The sequence below is a fragment of the Panicum virgatum genome, chromosome 9K (genome assembly GCF_016808335.1).
Source record: "Panicum virgatum strain AP13 chromosome 9K, P.virgatum_v5, whole genome shotgun sequence".
NCBI classification, from domain to species: Eukaryota; Viridiplantae; Streptophyta; class Magnoliopsida; order Poales; family Poaceae; genus Panicum; species Panicum virgatum.
Window position 1 is genome coordinate 41115363 of NC_053144.1, and position 25057 is coordinate 41140419.

The 25057-nt window shown below is 43.5% G+C and overlaps 1 protein-coding gene and 1 long non-coding RNA gene across 11 annotated transcripts; one reads left to right on the forward strand and one right to left on the reverse strand.

Moving 5' to 3' along the window:
• The first annotated feature begins 17616 nt into the window (after positions 1–17616).
• On the forward strand, positions 17617–20507 carry LOC120651421 (translation initiation factor IF-2-like). 10 transcript variants are annotated; one of them, XM_039928896.1, is made up of 6 exons: positions 17617–18010; positions 18133–18218; positions 18456–18498; positions 18679–18777; positions 20144–20251; positions 20332–20507. In XM_039928896.1, exons 1-6 carry the CDS (start codon positions 17744–17746, stop codon positions 20383–20385), a joined length of 657 nt encoding a protein of 218 aa, XP_039784830.1. In that variant the 5' UTR covers positions 17617–17743; the 3' UTR covers positions 20386–20507. The 10 variants fall into 10 exon arrangements, 4 of the variants coding, with proteins under 4 accessions (XP_039784830.1, XP_039784831.1, XP_039784828.1 ...); XM_039928897.1 differs by having other exon boundaries at positions 20144–20236; XR_005666170.1 differs by having other exon boundaries at positions 17620–18010; positions 18684–18777; positions 20144–20261; positions 20332–20498.
• Positions 20508–20871: 364 nt separating this feature from the next.
• Positions 20872–22196, reverse strand: LOC120651422. The gene is made up of 2 exons (XR_005666176.1): positions 21565–22196; positions 20872–21374 (listed from the first exon to the last, which is right to left on the reverse strand). It is a non-coding gene; the product is annotated as an uncharacterized LOC120651422 (long non-coding RNA).
• Between the last annotated feature and the right edge of the window lie 2861 nt (positions 22197–25057).

The following is a 25057-nucleotide window of genomic DNA, read 5'->3' on the forward strand; positions in this document are numbered from 1 at the left end:
CTGCTCCCGTAGCGCCGCCGCTACAGACCACCCCGACCCCAATCCTAGGCACCTACAGATGCGGCTTAAGCTCCTCTACCCTTTCCCCACCCAAGCCCTTGTCGTCGGTGACTCTCCTCGCCGGAACACGGCCGGAGCAGAGCTCCCACGGCCAACAATGGCACCAGGGACCTGATTGCTTCAATTGAATTCTTTCCAAGGTCTTTTTTGCAAAGTTATCAAATCTTTTTGCAATGAACTCTGAAAAATCCTAGAAAAATGTAAAAAAATGCCAAATTAATTTTGTTGTGTTCCTCTCAACTAGATCTATAACCTTGGTTACTAAAGTTTGTATGAAACTTTATATTATGTGCTCTAGTTTAATTGTTAGCAAAATGAGTAATTTATTTATATATTTTTAACCATAGCCTTGTTATGCTTGATTTTGAAACATGTAATCTATGTGCTATGTATGTTCTTGTATAAAATTTGTGGCCCAAATGCTTGATTTTTTCTTGTTATTTCATGTGTTTTGTTTATTTCTAGCTTATGCACCCTTTTATTTATTTCAAGCATGCTTTTGTTAATTACTTAAGGTCATCTTTTTATCATGAGATCTACTGCTCATAAATAGTTTATGTTAATTTTTGGGAGAATTTTTGCATTGTCTAGATTAAGGTTTTAATTTAACCTTGGGCTCTAGTTTTAATTCCTGATTTATGTGCTGCATGAATGAATTTGATTTACAAAGTAGAGTTGTTTTGTTTAGCATAAATTCATAGGATCAGAGCATGTTCTTAGTTTAGGGTCTGTTATTTGTTCTTGAACCATGTCTTCCATGGACATAAACCCAATCCTGGTTACCATGTGTCTATAATCATGTTACTCTAGTTGGATAATAACTTTTTAGTGAAGGAAAGCTATACTTAAGCACTTCACTAATTTCGAGTACTGCATTGTATATAGAAATAATATCGCTAGTCAACGGAATGTACGAATTCATCCAGGAACCAGACGAGGATACTTTTGAAGTCCAAGTCAACATTACAAAAAATAACGAAGACCTGAATGTGAACCTGAAGTCCGAGAGTGAACTGCATGAAGTCCAACCAACGTCACAAAATTAACTGAAGTCCCGAATCCAGATTCGGAAGAATCAAAATCTACTAACTCTATAGACACTACTAAAGGCAAGCCCCGGTGCATAATCCTATTATTTTAAATTATGCAATTTATTTACTTGTGCATTTAAGTTATTGGAGTTGAATGAAAACCTTAGATGCTTAATTCTAGGTTCCTATTGTTTGAACACTAGAAACAAAGTTCGAATAGCTGCTATGCTAATAAGACTGGTAAAAGTCAAGTGATTGCCTGTTACTCGCAAGCTTTATAGGAGTTGATTGTTTACTCTTCTGCAATCACTATAAGGACCATGGACGGGTTGGGTTACAAGTTTCATGGTGGTAATCCGCCTGTGTTGATAAAACTTGATAAGGCCGCAGTGTGTGGTAGCGTTGATTAAGCGTTTGAAAGTACTAGCCACATGCCGTAAATATGGTACGCGGCAAGCCTAGTAACCAATCGGCCCGGCAAGTGGACATACCGCCCACTCTCTCTTAGGGATAGGATGGATAAAATGAATGAGATGGAAAATTATGTTAAGTAGCGCTACAACTACGACTATGAGGGACGAGGAGTGGTGCCCTATAGTCGGGGAGAGTGGCACTGATTCATGAACCGGAATGAAAGGCAAACGGTTGCTTGGGAGTGACTCAACGGTACTCCAAGCGTGTGTGTTAGGTTTTACCTTGTAAGGATTGAAATTCGGTTCGAACTGTTCCGCCTCTCACGGATATTAAGACTGCTTAATCTCTTTGCCACATAGAGTAAGAAGTGAAACAAAGATACTCAATATGGTTGGATGCAATTATTTCTCTACATGTTTGAATAGTTAGGTGCAAATCTAGAATGGTTAATGAGACTAGAACCTGAAAGCTAAAATTTGAAAGTAAGGACCTACTCTTTATTGCTTTTTAGCAAATAAACTCCAGAGCCTTCACAAACCTTTCATGTCTAGTTAAAGGGATGTTATGTACCCTTAGACGGATCAGCCTTGCTGAGTATTAGTATTCTCAGTCTTGCTTTTAATGTTGTTTTTAGGTAATCTTTGGAATACTTGGTGAGATTGACATCATGTGCGGGCTTCATCATGATGTTATATATCGACGCTAGTTATTGTTTTCTTTTCCACTGTTTATAAACTCTGAAGAACTTATCTACATTCAAATCTCTGAGGTATCCTGTTCAAATTCTCAAACTCAGTTTATAATAACATTTACTATTGAAGTTCATGTTATAAAATTTGTGTATATTATAATCTCTGGGCTCACTTTCGAGTGAGGTATGTTGTTTCGATCCGAAATACAGTGGTGTTATCGGGATTTTACCCGACAGACTGTCAGATTACTCTGTTGAAGTGCGTATAGATGATAGTTAGGGCACTTTAACTGGATTAATTTTGGCGGTTCTGCCACAGAACTCGCCGAAAAAGAAAATAGCTAAGTCGCCGACAGGAAAGTAATTTGCAAGGAAATTGTAAAGGGTTTGTTGTATTGGATGTGTATCAACTTTTTCCGGTCGCGTACAACTGATATATATAGCCTACGCTAACAAGTCCTAGCCGATTACGGCAAACACATTACTTGACTAAAAAGTAAAGGCTTCCTAAAATAAACTCTCTATGTATTAAAACCGAATCATCAGAATCCAATAAAATTTAGATTTCCTTCCCTTCTGACTCGTCGGCAACACTCCCATCGGCCGATTACCAAATCGTGCGGATCCGTATATTCTCAGAATATTCCTTTGGCCCATTGGCTACAACTCCATCGGCTGACTCTGGTCCTGTGCATATTTTTTGTTTCTTTCAAATTGGCAGGTCTTTCCTTTATACCATCACCTTCCTTGACACGTGTCAAAAAATGGTGTCAACAAGGATTAACACCGATCATGTGTAAATTGAAAGCTCAATCCAAAAGTCGACTCCTCAAGAAGAGGTAAAAGCTCAACACAGCCAGCACAAGAGCAAAAGAGACATACAAAATCTCACAACGCTTGTCAACTCGCACAGAGTCTCATAAAACCCACAAACTCGCAAAACAAAAGAGACATGCAAAAGCTCATGAACTCCCAAAATGCCATCAAACCCATTTCAACAATTTTGTCAAACGCTCAACACTATCAAATCAAAGCTCATATCAACTTGATTTTCACATTATCTCCCCCTTGATGAGTGTGTTGACAACATTAAAGCACAAGAAATGGTTTGAGAGGTAAAAGTCAAAAATATCATTCAAGTGATCGAAAGACAAGTAAAACTCATATCCATGTGAATAAATGCCGCATCAATGTCAATATATCAAAGTCACTTGCATGAGAGGCATCACAAATGCCAAATCGACTTGGAAAAGTCTCGGTCCCCAAAGATATGGGCAACGGCTCAACACAACCGAGACGAGAACACATAATTTACAAAACAACAAAAGAGAGCACAGAACTCACAAGCTCCCCCCTAAGCATATGCAACACGCTCCCCCTGAATACATGAACTCATCCTGAAAGCATGCTAGAAAGAAATGCATGCACAAGGTCAAAGAAATGAATGCTCCCCCTCAAATGCAAAACTCTCATAATGCAACGTTTCATGAAAAACTCCTTTTCGATGACAATGCAACCATCAAGAATCACATGAGAGCACAAAAAACATGTCATGAAGTGTACAATCTACCAAGCTTCTCAAATATATCACAAAGCATTTACAAAGGCTATAAGTGAACTAAAGCACAAGCAAGTAGTCACCAACATGAAGATATTATGATATGAACGAAAGACGATGCATGTATTCAAGTTTTAGGGGATTATAAAAGTATCACCGCATGAACAACCATCTAGCCATGAACTACTCTTGTTGTGGCAGAACCGCCCAAATTAATTCGGCTCAAGTGCGCTAACTATCACCATAAAAGTAATCCCGGCTAACACGCACTTCAAACGGAGTAATCCGACAGTCTAGTCGGGTAAAGTCCCGATGAAACCACCTGAGCTACAATCGAAACCCAAAGCTTACATACAACTCACACGAAGGTGATGATGAGTCCGGCCCAGGTGGGGTTGGATGAAAAGCCCGATGCACCGATCCGAATTCCCCGAATCCCGCAATCTTAGCACTAGCATCCGAAATTACGATGCACCGATCCGGCCTACAATGCCACTAGGGCCTCTTGTTGTGCCTCGGCAATTTTAGCACCGCACTCCGGCGCACCCACTCGGGGAAAGGCCCAATCTCTCTAAAAGACTAGTCTGATAGGGGAAAGGTGGCTCTCTCTTTTAAGGTGACTTCCTCCTCCCAAGCTAAGCAAGGTGGGATTATGAGGCTCACACGGTCGCCGCCTGATTACAACTGGGCCAGTTGGCCCATTTGGTTGCGTCTTTGCTAGCGGGTAATAGTGGAGGATGTCCACATCAAGTGAGTCCAGAGAGTACAACATTTCACAAATTTTTACATCACAGAGTTCATAACTAAATTATTACAAACCAGGTTTGAAGTTCAGAAAGGTACTTGAAGTTCAAAACATAAAGTAGATCATCAGAGTTTAAGTGCAGCGGAAAATAAATGATAATTCTAAACGACGATAAAAGATGTCACGATGAAGCCCGTACATGACATCAATCAACATTATCACCATTGGCCAGGGATGCATCCTACTCCATCGACCAAACAGAAGGGAGAGTACATGGCCAAGTCAGGCTAGCAACCATGTTCTCAAAAGTCTAACCTGAAAACAAAGTAGAGCCACAAGCAAGGTTGAGTATACTAATACTCAGCAAGACTTACCCGACTATGGGTATACATAGCCCACTATCTAGACATGCAAGGCTTTTGGCTTGAGGGGTTTGTTTTGCCGAAAAATAAATAAGAGTAGGTCCTTACTTTCAGATTTTTACCTCAAGATTCAAGTTCAATTAACCATTCTAAGTGAGCAACTATCCAATAGCATATATGGTGGAAAATAATTATCTTTAATCATACAAGAATATTGATCATCATCATATTCCACTTCTTACTCTATGTGGTAGAAGTATTAAGCAGTCTCAATAACCGCGAGAAACGGACGATTCGAATCGAATTTCTTAACCTTGCAAGGCAAACCTAAACACACGCATGGGAACCGAGTCACCCACGCGACTTTTCCCTTCAATTCCCGCTTCATGGAACATGCCCACCGCCCTCGACTACAAGAGCCTCACGCCACGGTACGGCGCCGGGTTGTGACCACTCTTGCACCCACATGTGGCCGCATGTGAACAAAGTTCAAATATGGTGGGGAGTATGTTCTGGACTCAGTGCAATCCAGTACTTAAGCTTACCGATTACCATATTGTCGACATGTGGTTAGTATGTTCAAACGCTTAACCACCACTACCACACACTGCGGCCTTAGCATCTTTTCACTAAACAAATGGGGCATCACAAATACCACAGCCCCGCCCGTGAGCCTTATGGTTGTAGCATGTAATAAACAATCAACTCCTATAAGCTCGCGAGTGACAGGAAATCACTCAACTTCTACCGAACCATCAGCCTAGCCAACTAGCGAAATACACACACTAGTATTCAAGCATAGGTACCTAGGATCATGCAACTAAGGTTTCAATCAACTCCTATAAACTTAAATGCACAAGTAGATAGGAATAATAAGTTGCATAAAGTTGAAAGTAATAGGTCATGCTCTAGGGCTTGCCTTCTTGAGCAAAGTTAGCCTTGGGCTCTTTCGAACTTTGGTTCGGGTCTTCAACAACTTTAGTCAGATTCATTTGGGCTTCTCGCTGCTCACTCTCAGACTCGGGCACCAGCTCGTACGTTCTGTCAGCGAGGTTCGTCGATTCTATATGAAATGCACCTGCATGAGTTACTTCAGTGGTAACGATTTATTTATTTCTTCACTATAGAGTTGTAATCCAACAAAACTCAAGATAAGTTGAAGATCATTTTCTTTTCAACTTCTTGGGCAATCATTTATAGAGTAGAAAACGACAACTATTAGTTCCTAAAGTCACGGTGCGGTTTTCATCATTTATCAAAACATCCAAAAGTCATTTCCTTTAACAAATACTAGATGTCACATGTTCTGTCCATAAATATAGTTACACAGTGTTTGTGGGGTTGAAATTTTTATGCAGGGTGCTTGATCAAGTGTAGATCTTACTGTAAAAATTTTAGAAGTTTTCATGGATCAGAAAAAATTATGAAAAACAATATATGCAACCTCTGCTAGAATACGAATCTATTTGTACAGAACTAACCGAGAAAGTAAAGGTGCTAACAATTTTATTGTGTCTTTATAAACATTTTTTAGTACAGTCTTTATAAACTTATGAGGAGTCTACTGTTAATTTTTCAGATTTTATGGACCAGTACACAGTGCATGAGAAATAAGACAAAGTATATAAGCAATTATACAAACTTATTTCTACAGGGAGTTGTACTTAGTTTCTGAGCCTCAGATTTTACCAGCGAGGTCATATACTCAATTAAAACCTCTAGTAAAAATATTGGATGTTTCTATACAGAGGAACTATTTTTATTGATTTAGTACACTTATCTATGGCATAAATTACTTGAGCAGGTTCCACTGATGTAAAATGTTCCAAACTTTGTATACAATATTTAGGAAGCATCATAGCATCATGTAAAAGTTTCAGCTTCTAAATCAAATCATAACAGCCCTAAGAAATTAGATTCATTTATCCATAGCATAAAGCAAGGCATATTAAAACTATAGCTGGAGTTGTCATATGGTCATGAACATTTTACACAGGGCTACACTATTTGCTACTACACCACTGTCCAAAAAATCGGAACCAGCACATGCATACAACTTGAGATACACTAAAAGCTACTTATTCTTTGTATTTTAAATAGAGCAAAAACTATTAAGAAAAAGAAAAAGTGCATGTAACAAAAATTGTAGGTCCAGTCAAAAGGAACCCAAAACATTTGAGTTTGAATTTTTACGATTTTTAACCGAATTTACAAATTTGCTGTTTTGGATTTAAAATCTGAAACTTGCAGAAAAACCCCTGGAAAGATTTGGGCGATTGCATATTAGCCCTTGGCCGGAGTTCAGGGGAGGGGGCGGCCTTTGCCGGCCAAAATCCGGCGGCTCTGGTCCTCGGCGGTGAGGGGGAAGTGGGGGAACGGCAAGAGGAGATCGTGAACAACCTGGAGAAGGGCTTGGTGGTGATCGAGATGGCCAGAGGCGGCCCAGCCGCAGAGAGGAGCGGGCGGCGGCGGGTCTGGCCGGCGGTGATGGCGCTTCGGTGGCCGTGGGCGGAGGAGAACGGTTTGGGGAGCTCCGGTGGGAGGTGTAGAAGCTTGTTGTGGTGTTGGTTGGGGCGGAGGAGGGCCCGGGAGGTGTGCTCCATGGTGAGCTGGAGGACGGCGGCGGCAATGGTGGGGTGGAGGGGCTGGGCGCGCAGCCAGGGGCTGCTGCCCATTTATAGCCAACAGAGGGGAGGGAGGAGGGTGTGGGCGAGGCCGGACGGGCGCGGAGGTGGCCGGCAGCTTGCAGCACGACCATTGGCTGCCGGGGCAGCGTGCAGGGCGTCGGCGCGGCGTACGGCCGGTGCTTGTGCAGGACTGGGTGAGCAGGGCGGCGTCAGGGCATGTAGGGTGGCGTGCCGCGAGGGTCAGTGGCGAGCATGCGGGTTGGCTTGGCGCCTAGCGCCAGTCAGGCATCCCCGGCCAGGTGGCCGGCGGCCTCTGCCGCGCATGCGCGGGAAAGCAGGGAGGGTGAGGGAGAGAGAGAAAAGATTAGAGAGAGAAAGAGAGGGGTTTTGACCTGGTCAAAATGTGACTTTTTCTCAAAAAATTTCATAGGAACTCAAAAATCTCCAAAAACAAAAATTGTTCAAAAATTTATTTCCTACAACTTTCGTTTTAGTCAAAACTTCATTTGGGCTTTCGTTTGAAAGTTAATTTCAAACTCATGCGAAAGTGATAAAAGATCTCATTCGAAAATTCAAATTGATCTCAAAATTTTGTGTGGCAACTTGAAAAACTCTACCACTTTTGTTTTAGGCAAAAGTTTATTTGAGCAAGGATTTACAAGATATTTTCAAAAGCTATTCTCTTTAAATTGAATTTGTTCATCATCTCATGTGTTCTCATTTAATTATGAATTCAATTATTCTTAGTCATTATGCATGATGACAGGTTTATGATTTCTTGATTAGAATTTAAAACACCTGGGTGTCACAATTGTTGAAACCAAGTGCCTACTTCTTTTGGTAGACATCATGTAACAACTAAGCAACCAAGAATATAAGCATTAAGCACAAAAGACTTGATAAATGCATTTTCATCAAAGTTCATTCAATTTTTTTTTATGCAAGACAAAACAAGTCACATGAAGTGCCTTTGCGGCACAAAGAAGCCATGCTCCCCCTTGGGTGCATCATGGGCTAAACATTTGCAATGATACCTAGATCAAAGACCCAATTGCAAAGAATATGAATTCCAAGCAAAAGCAATTCATGACCAAGCAACTACTCATGTGTGATAAGCAAATTAAATTTTATAGATCAAGTTTAGCATGTGATTCAAAAAACGATCATATGATAACATCAACACGAGCATAACCTGCACATACCAACAAGATCACCAACCTATGCACTAGTTCACAAATAGCCTAAAAAAATATAAGAGAAGCTCATCTAGTTCATAGTGTACAAGGTGCACAATGATACAGTGCAATGCATGAATTTATCACAAGAATGATCAAAAGCCAAATAAAAAGGCTAACTTTACAAAATGATACACATGCAAATGCAAAGTTAGAAAAGGTGGGGCTCAGCTCAAGAACAAGAAGGCTCATGAGGAGTTGAACTGATCCTTAGAATAAATTTGAAAAAGCTCCATAGCAAATGAAGGACAACCAAGGACCCAATTGCGTACCATGTGAAAGATACCAATTAAGCGATCAAAACAGGATACCAAATTCAACACAGGTCCTTAGCCTAAACTCCCCCTCAAATGAAGCTAAACTCCCCCTCAACCAAAGACACCTAGGAAAAGCAAAACTAGAAAAAAGACACACAAAAACCAAAGAAAGACTCCAAAACCAATTACAAGGGAGGAAGAACTCAATGAAAGAGCAAAATGCAACTTGAAGACATGACAAGCCCAAAAACAAGTTAAAACTCAAACCATGCTACACAATGCAATGAAGATATCAAATGAGAGGGATTAAAGCATTGCAGCATGATACCAATTAAATGAATAAAAGCATGGGCTTGCAAACATGTCAACTAGCTACAAAAGAGTCTATACAGAAAGACCGACAAAAAGATACGAAATGAACACCATGTCATTTTAACAAAATGAAGCAAATAAGAGATCATGGCACGAGGTTCATGAGGATCACACACTATCATCAAAAGGTGACTAGTCCACCAAGATATCTTACAAAACGAGCACGACAAGATAAACAAGAGGATAACACATGCTAACTAGAAAAAAGTGGCTAGCCTACCAAGGTATATACACAACTAGCACAAGAAAATCATGCAAATAGTACACAAGAGATAGCAATAGAGTACAAAGGGAAGAACTCACTATACAAGTGTACAAAGACTCATGAGAGCCATACAAACGGTGTGGAGAACCATCAAGTCTTGATCACCTCAAGCAAAAGATCAAGTCCCTTCAAGCTCATGTTCTCCTCCCGCATCCCTGTTCCTACACACAAGGAGACAAGCAAATCCAAGTCTTGGATCCCGAAGGGTTAGCAAGCATGTACTTGGGAACCCAAGACTTGTACACATGGGTAAAAGATGCACTCAACTTATCATGTGGGTTAGCATGAAGCAAATGCCGGTTCAAATGAGAAGAACTTGAAACACTCTTAGGAACCTGCCTCAAAAGACTAACTCGAGTAGAAGAACGAGTACTCTTCCTAGTGAAATGGCAATGATCCCGCGAGGTCTTAAGAGAAGAACCAACACAAGCACCATGAGAACCATGTCGTGGACCAACACAAGAAGATCTAGAAGCGTGTCCACGGTCATGGCCTAATCCAGTAGAAAAGGAGTTATAAATCCCATCATTGAAATGCAGCTTTTTACTAGGCTCACAAGTGTTCATCCCACGAGAAGGGCTATGAACAACCAAAGGCCTAGAAGCACGAGCTCGCCTCATACGTCTTGCAAGGCGATAACAAAATCTCTCTTGATGCCCATCTTTCTCACAAAAAAGAGCAATGGTACAAAGGCCTATCTTGAGGCACAGCCCGAGAGGACGAATTACCATTTTCATTCAAGTGAGAAGTCCCTTGGGACTTAGAGCAAGAAGCATTAACATCCAACTTGGTGCCCAATTTTGAATCACACGTGCCATGGGAAAGGCTACATGGTTTCTTAAAAGCTTTAGCATGAAACGTCGCTCGTGTTTGACACGGCGAATCAACGGTATGCCCATCTTTTTTGCAAAAGGTGCAATGGAACTTTGGTTTAGCAATATGAGTTCCAATTAAATGAGAAGCACCCTTGCTACCTGAATTATCTTGGGCAACACCGAAAGAAGCAACAGGCTTAGGAATAGCTATGGAAGAGCTATCCGAAGCACAAGCAACAGTGCTAATATCCAAAGGCACACGCTCAATAGAAGAAGCCAACTCTAGTTGCGAAGAAGCAATTTTGAAAACACCAACACCGGAGTGACAAGAATCGTGAGAATCAAAAGACTTAGCAATCAAACTCTTGCATCTCTTGCTTAAAGACTCATTCTCAAACTTGAGAAGATCACAAGTACCACACGGAGCATTTCTCAAATTATCCAGCTCCTTCTCAATGCACTTTGCATGTGTGGTACGCAAGAGATCAATTTCATTCTCAAGGTTGGCACTCATCTCATTATGCTCAACCAACTTGGTGCTCATATTATCGCGCATTCTCTTCAAAGCCAAAGCTTCATTTTCCAATTCAATGTATGATGTGCAAATAAGACCACACACTACAACAAAAAATATTTTCTAAGGCGGTCAAAAACTATTAACCGGCGAGGCGGGCAACCCCAACAGCCTCGGACCTATCATCACGGTGAATAAGTCATTTACTGAGGCGGTTTTGCTGCCTGCCACGGTTAATCAAATAAAAAATAAAAAAAAGAAAGCCTGCCGAGCCCATCTGGGCCCGTCAAGCCCATCACGCCGCCGCCGCCGGGGGTGCGCGCCGCCGAGCTCCGCCGCCCGGATCCATCGCCGGGGGCGCGCGCCACCAGATTTGCCGCCGTCGCCCCGGATCTGCCGCCAGGGGCACGCGCCGTCGGGCCCTGCCCCCCGGATCCACGGCCGGGGGCTGCCGCCGAGCCCCGCTGCAGGCCGCCACCAGAGCAGGGGAGGAGGACGAGGAGGAGGAGGATCCAGGGAGGCTGCCGCGCTCGCCTCCGCCCGCCCTAATCTGCAACTCGCGTCGCCAGCCACCGGCCCGCCCTGCTCCGTGCTTCGCGTGGCCGGCACCGCTTCATGCCCCTACTCCACTTCACCACCTCGCGCCGCCGGCCGCCTGCCTGCTCCGCGCCTCACGCTACAGCCCGCCCGTCCTGCTCCGCGCCTCGCGCCGGCACGCCACCGTGCGGTGTGGTGCAGAGGGAGAGGGGCGCACGCGGTGGAGGGGGAGAGGGAGTAGGGAGAGAGGGCGGCGGCGGAGAGAGAGAGAGAGAGAGAGAGAGAGAGAGAGAGAGAGAGAGAGAGAGAGAGAGAGAGAGAGAGAGAGAGAGAGAGAGAGAGAGAGAGAGAGGAGACTGTGGCTGTGAGAGGGGGGAGTTAGGGTTTTGCTTTCTTATATACTTCGTCTTTGCAATTGGGCTCATATGGGCCTCATCTGGGCTTGGTATATTAACCGAGGCGGACCAACATAATGTGACCGCCTCTGAAAATAGGACTACTAACTGAGGCGGTAATTTTAATGGTGACCATCTAAGTTAATCGATTTTGCGAAGCGGTTTTCTTGACCACCTTGGTTAATAAAAAATGACTGCCTCGGTTAATTGAAGGCATTAACTGAGGCGGTTTTTTAATGTGCCCGCCTCTGTGGCAATTTAAAGCGCCTCGGTTAATGGAATTTTGTAGTAGTGGCAAGAACAATCATCACCATTCACATCAGGCAAAGTATCATGAATATCACAAGAAGTTGGACAAACATCATCACCAAGAATAAAAGAGCACATGCTACAAGGCATAGACTTTATTTTACTAATTTCAGCCCTAGCATGCTCAATTTCATCTGCACATGTGGTGTGAGTCAATTTTAGTTCATTGATTTCAGCAAGCAAAGACTCACATGAAACACATGGTAAAGATGCATTTGACTTTATTAGAGCAATTTCTTCTCTAGCCTTATCAAGATTATCATTCAAAACAATACAGGAATTGCATGGCATAGAGGCATTCAATTTCAACAAGTCATTTTCAGATTTCAAGCATTCAAGAGAAAAACTCAAATCAACATTCTTGCTAAGCATGGCATCACAAGAACTTTCAAGTTTGACAATTTTCTTATCACAAGCACAAACTCGAGATAAAAGGTGCAACATGTCATTGATGAGTTCATCTTTGCTCACCTTCTCAACCTCGGGTGTGAGATCACCGATTGAAAGCCCATACTTCATCAAAAGCTCTACTCGATCCATCACATCAAGATCATCCTTATTCTTGTTTGGACAAGGAGCATCATCATCATTGTCGGAGTCGAACACGATGTCGTCGAGTGAGGTAGCGTAGGCACGCTCCTTGACCTTGGCTAGCTTGTGGTGCTTTTATTTCATTGCCGCTCGATCAATCCGCTTGTTCCTCAACTTTCGATCATCCATGATCACAATCACATCCTCATCAAAATCTGAGAAAAAAATACATACAAATAGAGGAGCTTGGTGCCATAATTCACAGCACCGGTTAGCGTTAGTGAAAACGAGGTCAAATTGCAAAAACCGAATCCGCAAGCACAAGCGCCTTCCCTGTTGTCGCCCTATGGATCACAGATACCGGTTAAGGCAAGGAGTGATCCCAACCGGCTCTGATACCAATTGAAGGACCGGATAGGTGACCAGAGAAGGGGATGAATGGGAGCCTTTCAAAATTCTCCAAGAGAACAAGGCCTATATCGAGAATTCAATTCCGACGCACCTCTCTTCTAACCGCCAAGGTGACACAAGTCAACACGTGAGTAGCTCACCTTATGAACGGTTAGAAAAAACTTGACGCAAAACGGAAGCGATCGAAAAGTAAAGCTCAAAACAAAGCGGAAGCCAAACAGAAAAGCTAATCACTGATCATTCGTTAAAAGATCAACCTCTTCAAAACTGATCCAATTCAGTCACTTACTAAGAAGTAAATTAGCATGCAAGCATAAACAGTGATTAAATAAAGAACCAAAATACTTGAGCTAGCATATGTCACAAGAGCAAAATCTATAAGGAATTATTCCAATGAGCACAATACTGTAGCATACCAACACATTCTCGAAACAGTGGTCAAAGCAATTAAAGAGCTAACACAAATCAATATCCGATATAGGGTATAAGAGTTCAAGCTAAAAGATTAATTCAAAAGCTAATTGCTGCGGAAGACAATTATAGAGATAAGAAAAGCACAAGCAACAAAGCACATTGATTAAATAAATCAAGCAAAGGCTACGCAAGATTAATCAAGCACAAGAACTTGGTGAATGAAAACCTTGTTCAGCACTTCATCGAAAACTTAGTGGGCATCGATGTTCCAAGCTGCAAACCCTCGGAGCACTACCATGAATTTTCCGCACACGCACACTCTTGACGAGGACCTGCAAAACAGCCACGAACACCCACAAATACAATAAAAAGGCCAGCTGAAAAATTTTCCGAACACCTTGTGCACGCTCTTGCCGCTCGCCTGACTGGTCGCCTGCACGCGCACTGCCGTGGTGCTGCACCGTTCCTGCCGCCTCTGTGCAGAGCTGCTAGGCCGTTGCTGTCGGGGCCAGGGTTATAGTTCCCGACCGGTAACCGGTAACCGCCGGGCTCCGGTTCCGATTTACCGGACCGGTTTGACCGGTTACCGGTCGGAACCGGTTGAATTCAAATCCAAATTCAAATAAATTCAAAAGCTCCCGTGCAACCGGTTCCGACCGGTTTACCGGCCGGTTTGACCGGTTTACCGGCCGGTTTTACCGGTTTATCGGTCGGTTTGACCGGTTTGAATTCAAATCCAAATTCAAAAGCTCCCGTGCAACCGGTTTACCGGCCGGTTTGACTGTTGGGCTTTAATGGGCTGGCCCATTTTTTTTCTTTTTCTTTTTTGATTTAACTTTAAATCCCTGCAAACTATACTAAATGAACGAATTTTTGAGAAAATTTGATACCATTAGATTCATCGCAACTTGAAGTATTTTTAGGAATTTTTTGGGAATTTTTCATTTTTTGAATTTAAATTTAATTTTTGAATTTTGGCCGGTTGGGTACCGGTCGAAAGCGGAACCGGTCCAGACCGGTTTGACCGGTAACCGGTCAAACCGGACCGGTTCCCACCGGTAAGGTTAACCTTTATTCGGGGCTCGCACGCTGCAAGCGCGGCTGAGGGAAAGGGGCATGGTGGAGTCGGCGCCTATTGAGGCTCACTAACACGATCATTTTCAGTCATTAATTTGATCGGAAAATTATAAGAGTTTGTATTTTTTACACGCACTTTATCTAATAAAGTCCCTAAACCACATTTTATTTTTTAGAAAATGCAAGTTGTATTTTGGAGCTAATATGCAGGTTGCAAGCATACTTTGGCCCGACATAAAATCACAGAAAATATCAGAGCAACGATTCAGGCTCAGATGGACCAAGTGTAGCCCAAGAATCAACCCAAATGAAGTCAAGACAGGCCAACCCCAACGTGGACCAGACAAGGAGGCCCAGAACAGCCTGCAAGAATAAGTTGGGGGCGGTTGGTGGCCCGGACAGGCCGACCGACCTACCTACCAGGTCAACCATGGCATGTGGCGCCTCCCCATTGGTCCTTTAGGTCGGTTGCAGAGGTTCTCACCCATGGCTCCCTGCTATAAATACAAGTGGGGGTAGAGAATGAGAACACACACCACACCTCACTCACCCCTTGCATAGTCTTTAGGCTTAGTGGAGTTTAGGAGAAGTCTAGGAGTCGTCGAGTCGCCGGAGTTGCTCGAGAGTCTGGTATGGGTTCATCTCTAGCACTCTCTTGTAATATTCGGTTGTTTGTAATAGAATTAGACTATGGTTACCTCTTGTAATATTCGGTTGTTTGTAATAGAATTAGACTATGGTTACCGATATCTGCTTAAAGTATGTTCTGAGTTATCGGATATATACTTCTTGATATGGTTGCGTTATTATTCAATGCTTGCATTGCATGATCGCCCTGTACTGGAGATGGTTAGTATTTCGTGCTTAGAACTCTATCAACTGCTCCAGTATTCGTATGATTGCTCTAGTGTGATGTCTGTCCATCCGGAGGGTGGGGGCTCCGCGCGAGACACTAGAGTATCCCTTACTAGTGTAGACATGGTGTCTAGATTAGCTAAGAGTTGCTGGATGTCAACTATACACACAATTTGTAGAGGTAGCCGGCAGGTGGTGACAGCTCTGTCCGAGCCCGAGTAATCCTCCACGTTCGGTATGAGGGGTAGGAGGTACATAAAGTCGCCGGGGTGTATGGGCTCCTCCCGTTGCTTCGATAGTGATCTCCCTATTGTATAATTTAATCTCTGACGAGCTAACCAATGAGAAAGTATAGATATAGCTAGCGCACAGCTGACTCGAGCTCTAACTTCTGTCTTGCTCCCGGCCTAGAGCGTCTTTTATCTTTTTTTATTTATTCAAGAGGGTAGTTTGTGTGTGTCGCACTACCTCCTACCATGTTATGTATCTTATCCCTGTTTATGCATGAGAATATCCAATTTAAATAAAGTTCATCAACTAGTCTATATCTCTTCACTCACCGCCTTCCCTGCGGAAATATAAATGACACTCCGGTATACTCCCGAGTAAAATGCTACAGCGGTATTCCATGCGCTTGCGGATTTATTCATGGTTCATGAAATACAGCCACCCCAATTAGCGTCTGCGGGAGTCATTGTTGTTTCCTAGTAGTGACATTGGTAGGCGCCAACAGCGCCGAGGCCAGGTGTTGAGAGAGAGAAGACTGCGGTTGGGAGAGCGAGGAAATGAGGGGGAGTTACGGTTTTACTTTCTTATATACTCCTCAGCAATTGGGTTTTACTTTCTTATAAGGTCACCGCCTCTAAAAATAGCACTATTAACCGAGACTGTTATTTTAATTGTGACCGTCTTGGTTTATTGACTTTGCGAGACGGATTTCTTGACCGCCTCGGTTAATAAAAAATGACCGTCTCAGTTAATCGAAAACATTAATCGCGACGGTTTTTAATGTGACCGGTTAATGAAATTTTATAGTAGTGATAATTTTGTGGGTCCTCTTCTAGATTATGTGCGTTTGCCACCTTTTGATCGTTGATTTGCCCTGCCATTTGGGCTCTCTTTGTTTGTACGGAGTGGACTAAGAAATAAAAGATTAAAAGAAAAATATTATATTAGATAAGAAATAATGGGAAAATTATATTCATGAAATATATCGATTATCAGTACATATCAAAACAAAGAAAGAAAATAGAGAATAAAAAGAATAAACGAGAAGAAAAGGAAGATATATTATATACTAGTGAAGAAACATTTGTTGGTGCATTAGAATAATAAGAAAAGAAAATAGGAAGAAAATTAATAAATAATAAAATAAGATAAGATAACTACATCGCCTTGCATGCATGCAGAAGGAGTTGAATAAACAGTGATAATAAAGAGATGATAAGGTACAACCCTTTGCATGCATGCCAAAGTAAATGAATACATAATAGAAAAAGATAATAATAAGAAATGAAAAGAAAGAAAAAGGTATTTTCATATTGAGCGAGCAAGTAGTTTAATGATCTGTTTCAAATATTATTGGGTCCAATCCGGCCCGTAGCTGTGAAAAGAAAAGGACAAAACACGCTAAATAGACCGTGAAGTGCAGCGATGTGCCGGCCTACGTATGCTGGGCGCGCGATGCGCAGCTGCAGCATTGACCCTGGCTGCCTCATAGGCTCTTGCGTCTTCGCTCATCCAGTCGCATGGACTCGCTCATCAGAGTTATTAAAACCTGCCCCCGTTTGCTCTCCCCTCCGCGTTTCACGCAAGAAAAGGGACGCGTGGCGCTTCCTGTGAGCCCTGGCAATTTTGCATAAAACCCCTCCTATTTTATAACAATTACAACTAAATCCAGCTCGTCACGGTGCTACAGTGATCACGTCTGTTTATTTGTCACATAGACCCTCACAAGAAGAATAAATTCGATAGTACTGCTATCTTTACAACCCCCAGGCGTTTTTCATTCAACCCCTCCCGCAACAAGGAACCCTAACCCCTCCTCTCCCCGGCTCCACTCTCCTCCCCGCCGCCATCTCCCTCCCTCTCTCTCCCACCTCCCATCTCCTCCCAGGCTCCCCGCCGCCACCTCTCTCCCTCCCCGGCACGCGCTCGGCACTCCCTCCTCCACCGCCTCTGCCGCGAGTTGTGGCCTCTCGCACTCGGCACCCCCTCCTCCGCCGCGGCACAGGGCCCCCATCCAGATTCGGCAGCGCGGCCCAGCCGATGCCGGTGCTTGGGCGGGCAGGACAGCCCCCCTCACCGCGGCGCTCCTCCCCTCCGGGATCCGGCGAGGGCGCGGCTCGCAGCACCGGCGGCGCCGGCCGGGCTGCCTCGTGGAGCAGCGGCTCCTCCCCTCCGGGATCCGGCGAGGGGGTGCCTCGTGGCGCGGCGGCTCCTCCCTCCGGATCCGGCGAGGGCCGCGGCTGGGCGGGCAGCGGGGGCCGCGGCTGCAGGGCCGGCGTGGCACCCCCACCTTGTCTTCCGGTGCGGGTGCCCCTTCTCTCCCTCGCCCCCCTCCTCCGCTGGCGCTGGTGCAGCGGCGGGGCAGCGGCCTGCCAGCCCCTCCGCTCCAGATTTGATGGTTCTAACCTCCACGCCTCCTCGCTGATCAGGATAGGAAAGATGGCCACGCTGCTATGCTGACGAAGGAAGAACTGCTCGTGCCAATCAGCTTAGCCAGATCCTTGCGTGAATTAAGGTAGTGCTCCCCTTCCTCCTTCCTTTAGTTTCGTACACTGCACCAGTAGGTTTGTGAACCTGTCCTTTTTGTCTTACTGAATCATCAATTGTGTATAGAATTAAAATAAGCCACTTTAATAAGCTACTGTTATTAGTACAAAATGTTCCAAGGTTCTCCATACATTTAGCAGGGAGATTTTCTATTTGGGTTGTTTTGCTAACCTGAACTATTGTTCTGTCTATACTGAGATAATAGGAGGATGTATTACTCTGCACCAGTTCTAGAGGCAAGACCAGAGGTATGTGCAATTGCCCTTTTTTTCTTACTGAATCATCAATCATCTATAGAATTGAAACACTCTGCACCAGTTCTAGAGGTAAGACCAGAGGTATATGCAATTGCCCTTTTTTTTTCTTACTGAATCATCAATCATCTATAGAGATAAAACAAGGTTTTAACTGTAGTAGAAAATGTTTAGTGCAGGAGAACACCCCTTACGTTTTGTGGAGGAGAACACCAGTTGCCCCAAAATCTCCGGAGAAGTCAGCGAATCCTCAGAGCAAGAGGTACAGAATTGGTGAGTGAGACTTCCACCCCTCTGATTCATTACTGATATAAACAGCCGGATCCAATATTTTCTTATTTCGATCACCATCCTGTGAGGCTATGTCATGTTTGCGTTCAGAAATCAGCAGCAAGGTATCATGACGACGTGATCTAGGAAAACAGCTCTCCACTGCTTGCTTGCTCAACCTCCTCTTTTTCCTCTGAAGTTCTATCATATAAGAAGTTTCTTAATTTTGGATAGGCCACTGAAAACTTATTTGTTGTCAAAATGGGTTAGTCACATGTTTAAAGGAAATGGCTGCCAGCCTTCCTGTGCGCCGGTTATTTTTCTTTTATTGGTGTGAAATGTTTCTTTTGTCCTAATGTCATCTGAATTTTTATTCATTGTGTATATTAGCCTTAGTGTAATTTCTTTACCCAGCAGGCCATCTACTGCTTGCATGCGCTTCATTTTGTTTTAATCCAATAAAGCAGTGTAATTTCCCAAGGTAATATCGTTGCTGCCTTTTGGTCTGTGCTTGGTAATTCTCTTCTATTAAAAGGGGGTCTACTTTCCTCATGAGCTTGAATTTAGTATGCTTGATAATAAGTTCAACACCCAAACTAGGAATAGATAATAATCTTAATGAGCCGAAGCATTAGGTATTTCTTTTGCACGACACTTATGATTTGTGTTTAACTAAAACTATTGGCAATGTTCATGTGCAAATGCTCACAAATTCCACACTCTCGACAGGAAAGATCAATCTGATATGTGGCAATGCAATGCTAACCTTCTATCCAAACTTGCCTCTCTGACAAGGTTAGCATAAGTTTTCTCCATATTTATTGATAGATACCAACATGTAGCGAAATAATAGATCAATTATAACATTAAGTCCTGCAGGTTTTCAGAACTAACTGACTGGTATAAAACTGAATAAGTTAACGGTTGATAAGTTGTGCCTGCTTGCACAATCCTTGCGCTTATCTGGACTTCTGCTAGGTGGAACTTCCATTGGACTGCTAAATTTTCTGCCCATCTTTTTTTAAATTTTTTGAAGGCTTTGCTTGCCATTTACGGTTAATATTTGCAGGCTGTGCGCAAAAATTTTATCTTATCTGTGCTACTCTTATGCATGTTGGGACAATTAGCCTTACTGACGCATTATTTTGTATATCTCAAGATTTGCTGAGGCTGGAGTTGTCTAACTGTGGCCTTACAGCACCTGATTTTGCACAAATCTGTATAAATCTCTCTCGTATCAATACTCTTGACTTAAACTTTGGAGGAAATTCAATTAAACTGGAAATTTAATTCCTACTTAGATGTTCTGGTAATATGTATTACCATATTTCGGGAGCCATAATCCGCTGTGTTGTGTTGTACAATGCAGGGATGTGATGCTGTTCAGGCAATGCTTGTGAATCTTCCATGCAGTATTAGATCACTCACACTGGACAGATGCAACCTTGGGCTTGCTGGAATTGTTTGTATTATTCAGGCACTATCAGGTGATGAACAGCTACACTGAAACAATAGAAAAAAGATCTCTCTGAAGCTAATAATCTTCTTTGCTTTCAGGAAATGACCAACTGGAGGAGCTGCGCTTGGCCGAGAACACAAACTCGGCACTAGAGAGAATAATTCAGTACTAAGGCATGCAGGAAGTATCAACAACCAATGAACAAAAACAATGTAGCAACCCTGAAACAAGCAATGCTATAGTCCGAGGAAATACTCTGCATATAGTTTGTCAATTCTTATTACTCTATGGTTATTTGCATTTGATTGTTCAAACTGTAGGGCGCGCATCGCGCGCCGAATGTTCTAGTCCGTTTTGAAGCGAGGTGTGAATCGAAAAGCCTGATCGGTTTGACCTTGCCCTGAACGAAAACTGGCCCGGCGGCTTGGGTCTTGTTTGCAAAATTTGAAATTCTAAAACTATCATATTGAATGAGAATTTTATATGTAAAAAGTATTAAATCTAAACGAAATAAAAAATTAATTACATAATTTGTTTATAATAAGAGACGAATCTAATGAGTCTAATTAGATACTAAATTGCTGCAGTAACTATATGCCAATGACAGATTACTTAGTCTTAATAAATTTATCTCGTAGTTTACAGACAAATTCAGTAATTAATTTTATAATTAGTCTATATTCAATATTTCAAATACAACAACATAGCGTTTTTTCCCAAGCAAATTGGGGTAGGCTAGAGATGAAACCCGAAAAAAATAAGTTCAAAATTTAGACACATTGATAACTAGTCTCCAAGCGCTCATATCCAAAACTATCTATTTAGAGATATTCCAATCCTTAAAAAAAATTTAAAAATATCACTGAAATACTATTAAAAAATCTCGGTTCCCTGGAATAGCACCGAAAGAATCAAGTTATACTAAACTAGGATTCTGTCACGATTTCCATTTGCTCATCCTGACGGACGTCCTTCTTCCTCCTCGCTGCCCCCATCACGCACGCGAACGTGCACCCTTAGGACAGCAACGACACGGGGAGACCTCCGAGCACAACAAGTCACGGCGGTGGTCGGACAATGAGTTGCAGCGGCGGCGGTCGGACGCCGCGGCGGCCCTCCATAGTGTGTGTCTAAAGTGATGCTTAAAGAAGAGTGAGAAAATTTGGACATCATTCCTCACACAATGACTAGTGGTGTCATCTCAAAGTGGTGTCAGAAAAAAAAAGAAACGGGGCATGTAGATTCACCGATGCTCAAAAAAATAAACAAATATATACTGTAGCAAAGGTTGGGACTCGATTGGAACATGCATGGCGAGTTAGTCCACCAACCTTCCTCGATGCCTGCTGCACGTGGACTGCGGGCGGAAGCAAGCAGAGGATGGGTTCTCCGCGCGGCAGGCTGCCGGATGTCGCCATCCTTGTCAAGTTTTGGTCCTGCTCGAAGGCGCCGTCCTCGCTGCGGCAGCCACGGCGCCGTCCTTCTCCGCGCGGCCGCCACTCGATGGCCCCGCCAGTCTCTGCGCGGCCGCCTTCGCAAGCTTGACGGGGCCATCCTTCACCCCGAGGCTGCCACGGCGCTGTCCTTCTCCGCACGGCCGCCGCTCGATGGCGCCGCTGGTCTCCGTGTGGCCACCTGCTCGACAGCGCCGTCTTCTCCCCGCAGCTGCCATGGCGCCGTTCTTCTCCCCTCGGCCGCCGCTCGACAGCGCCATGGCAATTGCTTCTCTCCTTATGATTCGACCGGATCTATGCAATTGAACTGGTGATGAAGCACTATCACAATGAGGGAGCTCTAATTAATTGAGGGATAACTAGATCGAGCGAGCGCTCTGCTCGGGGACGATGAGGACGGAGACCGCAAGGAAGGAAAGGAGAGATTTTTTTGCCGATGTCGCGCGAAGGAAACAGAAGGGTCGTGATATTTTATTTCTCGTGAGTCCAAGCTCGTGGATAGCATCACTGCTGCATTTTTCTCACGCCGCAGCTCTGCCGTACCGATATGCTTGCTTTCTTGCTGTGGGGTCCGGTATTGTTTCTGGCTTCGCTCCACACTGTAGAGGGCCTTAGAACCAGGGTTTACCGGGTGGGAACCGGTCCGCTTTAACCGGTTACCGGTCAAATCGGTCCGGCCCGGTTTTGGTTTGGGTCGGTACCTAACTGGCGCAAATTCAAAATTCAAATTTGAATTTAAAAAATGAAAAATTTCCAAAAAGTTTTTTTAAATATACTTCAATGTGCGATGAATCTAATGTTATCAAATTTTATCAAAAATTCGTTCATTTAGTATAGTTTGCGGGGATTTGAAATTAAACAAAAAAACGTGCATATAAAAATATACAAATACAATGTAAAAGTAGTACAAAAGAGGGTTTAATGGTTCATTTAGGCTAAAATATGTTATACAAATATTTATTTAATATACTTTGCGGGCATTTGAATTTAAATCAAAAAAAATTGAATTTGGCCGGTTACCAGTCAAACCGACCGGTAAACCGGTCCAACCGGCCGGTAAGCCGGGTCCGAACCGATTGCACGGCGGCTTTTGAATTCAAATTTGAATTTGACCGGTTCCGACCGGTTTCCGGCCAAACCGGACCGGTATACCGGAACCGGACTCCGCCGGTTTGGCCGGACCGGTCGGTAAGTTAAACCCTGCTTAGAACCCGATCCTATTGGAAATATGAGCATAATAAAGTTTATTTTAATTCGAAATAAGACATAATCATGACGATTATGATAGCATAAATAGGAGCATGAACACAAATGCTTGTAACCAAAACAATAAATATGAACATGAAGTTCAAAAAGTACCTAGAGGCGGGGCCAGTTCCGAAGGAACTGGATGCGCCGTTACCCGACATCGCTAGTCGAGTCTATTCGATGTAGCCTATCAAAGTCGATGATGTGCATGTGTTCGCTATGCAGAGGGGACATCGGGAAGTAGACGATGTAGTCGTTCGCAGCGAGTAGTCGCGCAACTGTGCTCCCCAAAAATTTGATCGCCCTGACTCGGTGTACAGTCTCTAAGAGGACGGAGTTCCGAAGGCCTGCTATTGCAGAAAATCTGTGCGCCCAGGCTTTTGGAATGAGGATGCAAAAACGCAGCAACAGCAATAGAACGTATTGTATGTTCTCTCGTATGGAAGAGAAGAGTGTAGAGCTTGGTAGGCTTTTTAGCTTCCAAATTGCAGCAATGACAGCCACTAATTGACAATTACTAGTAAACTCCATCATAATTGACATCAGTTACTAATTCTCAATATTAGTGGTCAACTATCTATTGACCGTTACTAGTCACTAACAATCATCACTCATCGGCAGTTACTAGTCATCAACAGAGATTGAAACTGCAAAACACGTCTGGCTCAGCTCGGCAGCTCGGATACTCCCGGTATATGTCCAGATCTCCGGATCAAGGTTCGGACATCCGATCCAAAATCCGGATACTCCGGGTACGTATAATCCCGGATACTCCGGACAAAGGATTGAACATCTGATCCCAAACCCGAGAACTCTAGATATACATCCGGATATTCTCTGGACCTATCCAGCTCCTCCATTTTTGTCCTTGAAATTATTTGATTAATTGACTTAATAGCCTCTAGGCCCAACTGATGTGGACATCCCTGCAATAGATACAACCACACCTAATTGAAAGCAAGCTTACATGACTAGAGACCAATCTTACATGCTTAATTCTCAGGTAAATTCATTCTTATGTTCTTGTCTATTATATTTAGACAATAGAAACGTGTGTGCTCTTATTTTTCTTAGGAATGATGGAGAGGATAAGAAGTGAAGGGCATCTGCATGTACTGAATTCGACCACGACATTATTTGCGGAGCAAACGGAGCAGCTCGTTCCGTTTCCGACCTTCTGTGCAGCAACAATGGAGGAGCGGTGGATGGAGCTGTTCGTCCCGTTTCGGACCTCCCACACAGCAGAAGTTTTCATCGAGCGTAACTCTTCACTCCAGAGGTGGATTGAGGCAAATGAGTACTCGTTGAAAAGCTCTTGAAGTCTACTTTCGGATGGATCAAACCTCATCATTAGATTCATCTGGAGCTAAGATTAATGGCCAAAATGACTATCGGACTTCCAGACATGGGCTGAGTCATTAGTACCTCGTCCACCAGACATGGGCTGAGTCATTAGTACCTCGTCCAGCCACTAGGAGCCCATTTTGAGTTAGGGTTTCGACCTCAGCACTCCCCTGGCAGCTCTCCCACCTATATAAACAAGTAGCAGCCACCAGAAAGCACTTGGGTTTTGTTTGGTTGTAAGTTTAGCTACTGGTACTTCCTTGTAAACGCATGTGTCGGTTAGACCACACGATTTGCTCGATCCAAAACCCCAGCTTCGTATGTATCAGATTTATCCTTTGGGCAAGATATGTGTGCTGTTTGCTTGTCCACTTGTTCTTACTTGTTCTTCAATTTGCTTGCAGGTTCAAGGTTGTTTTTGGCACAACAAAAACAACACAAATTGGAGGTGGTGTAACTGTCGCTAAGGCGGAGCGTAGCTCTTGTGGTTTGTAGTCGGGCAGCACAAATGTCGATCCTCCTCAAATCGAGTTATCCCCCACTCTCATCGAAAGATCGGGAGTAAACCCCTGCGGGTTCCATCATGTGGTAATCAGAGCAAGGTATTTCAGTGAGAGATTCTACCCATCCTTTACCTACAGTCCAAAAGAATCCACAAAAATAGGTTAGATCTGAAAATCCAAACAACAAGTTTGAGCTTTTGCTGTTCTACTTAGTTCTTTGCTTGTTGAGTTTTTAGTTGCATTGTTTGGGCTAGTTGCTGGTTCTTAGTGGTTAA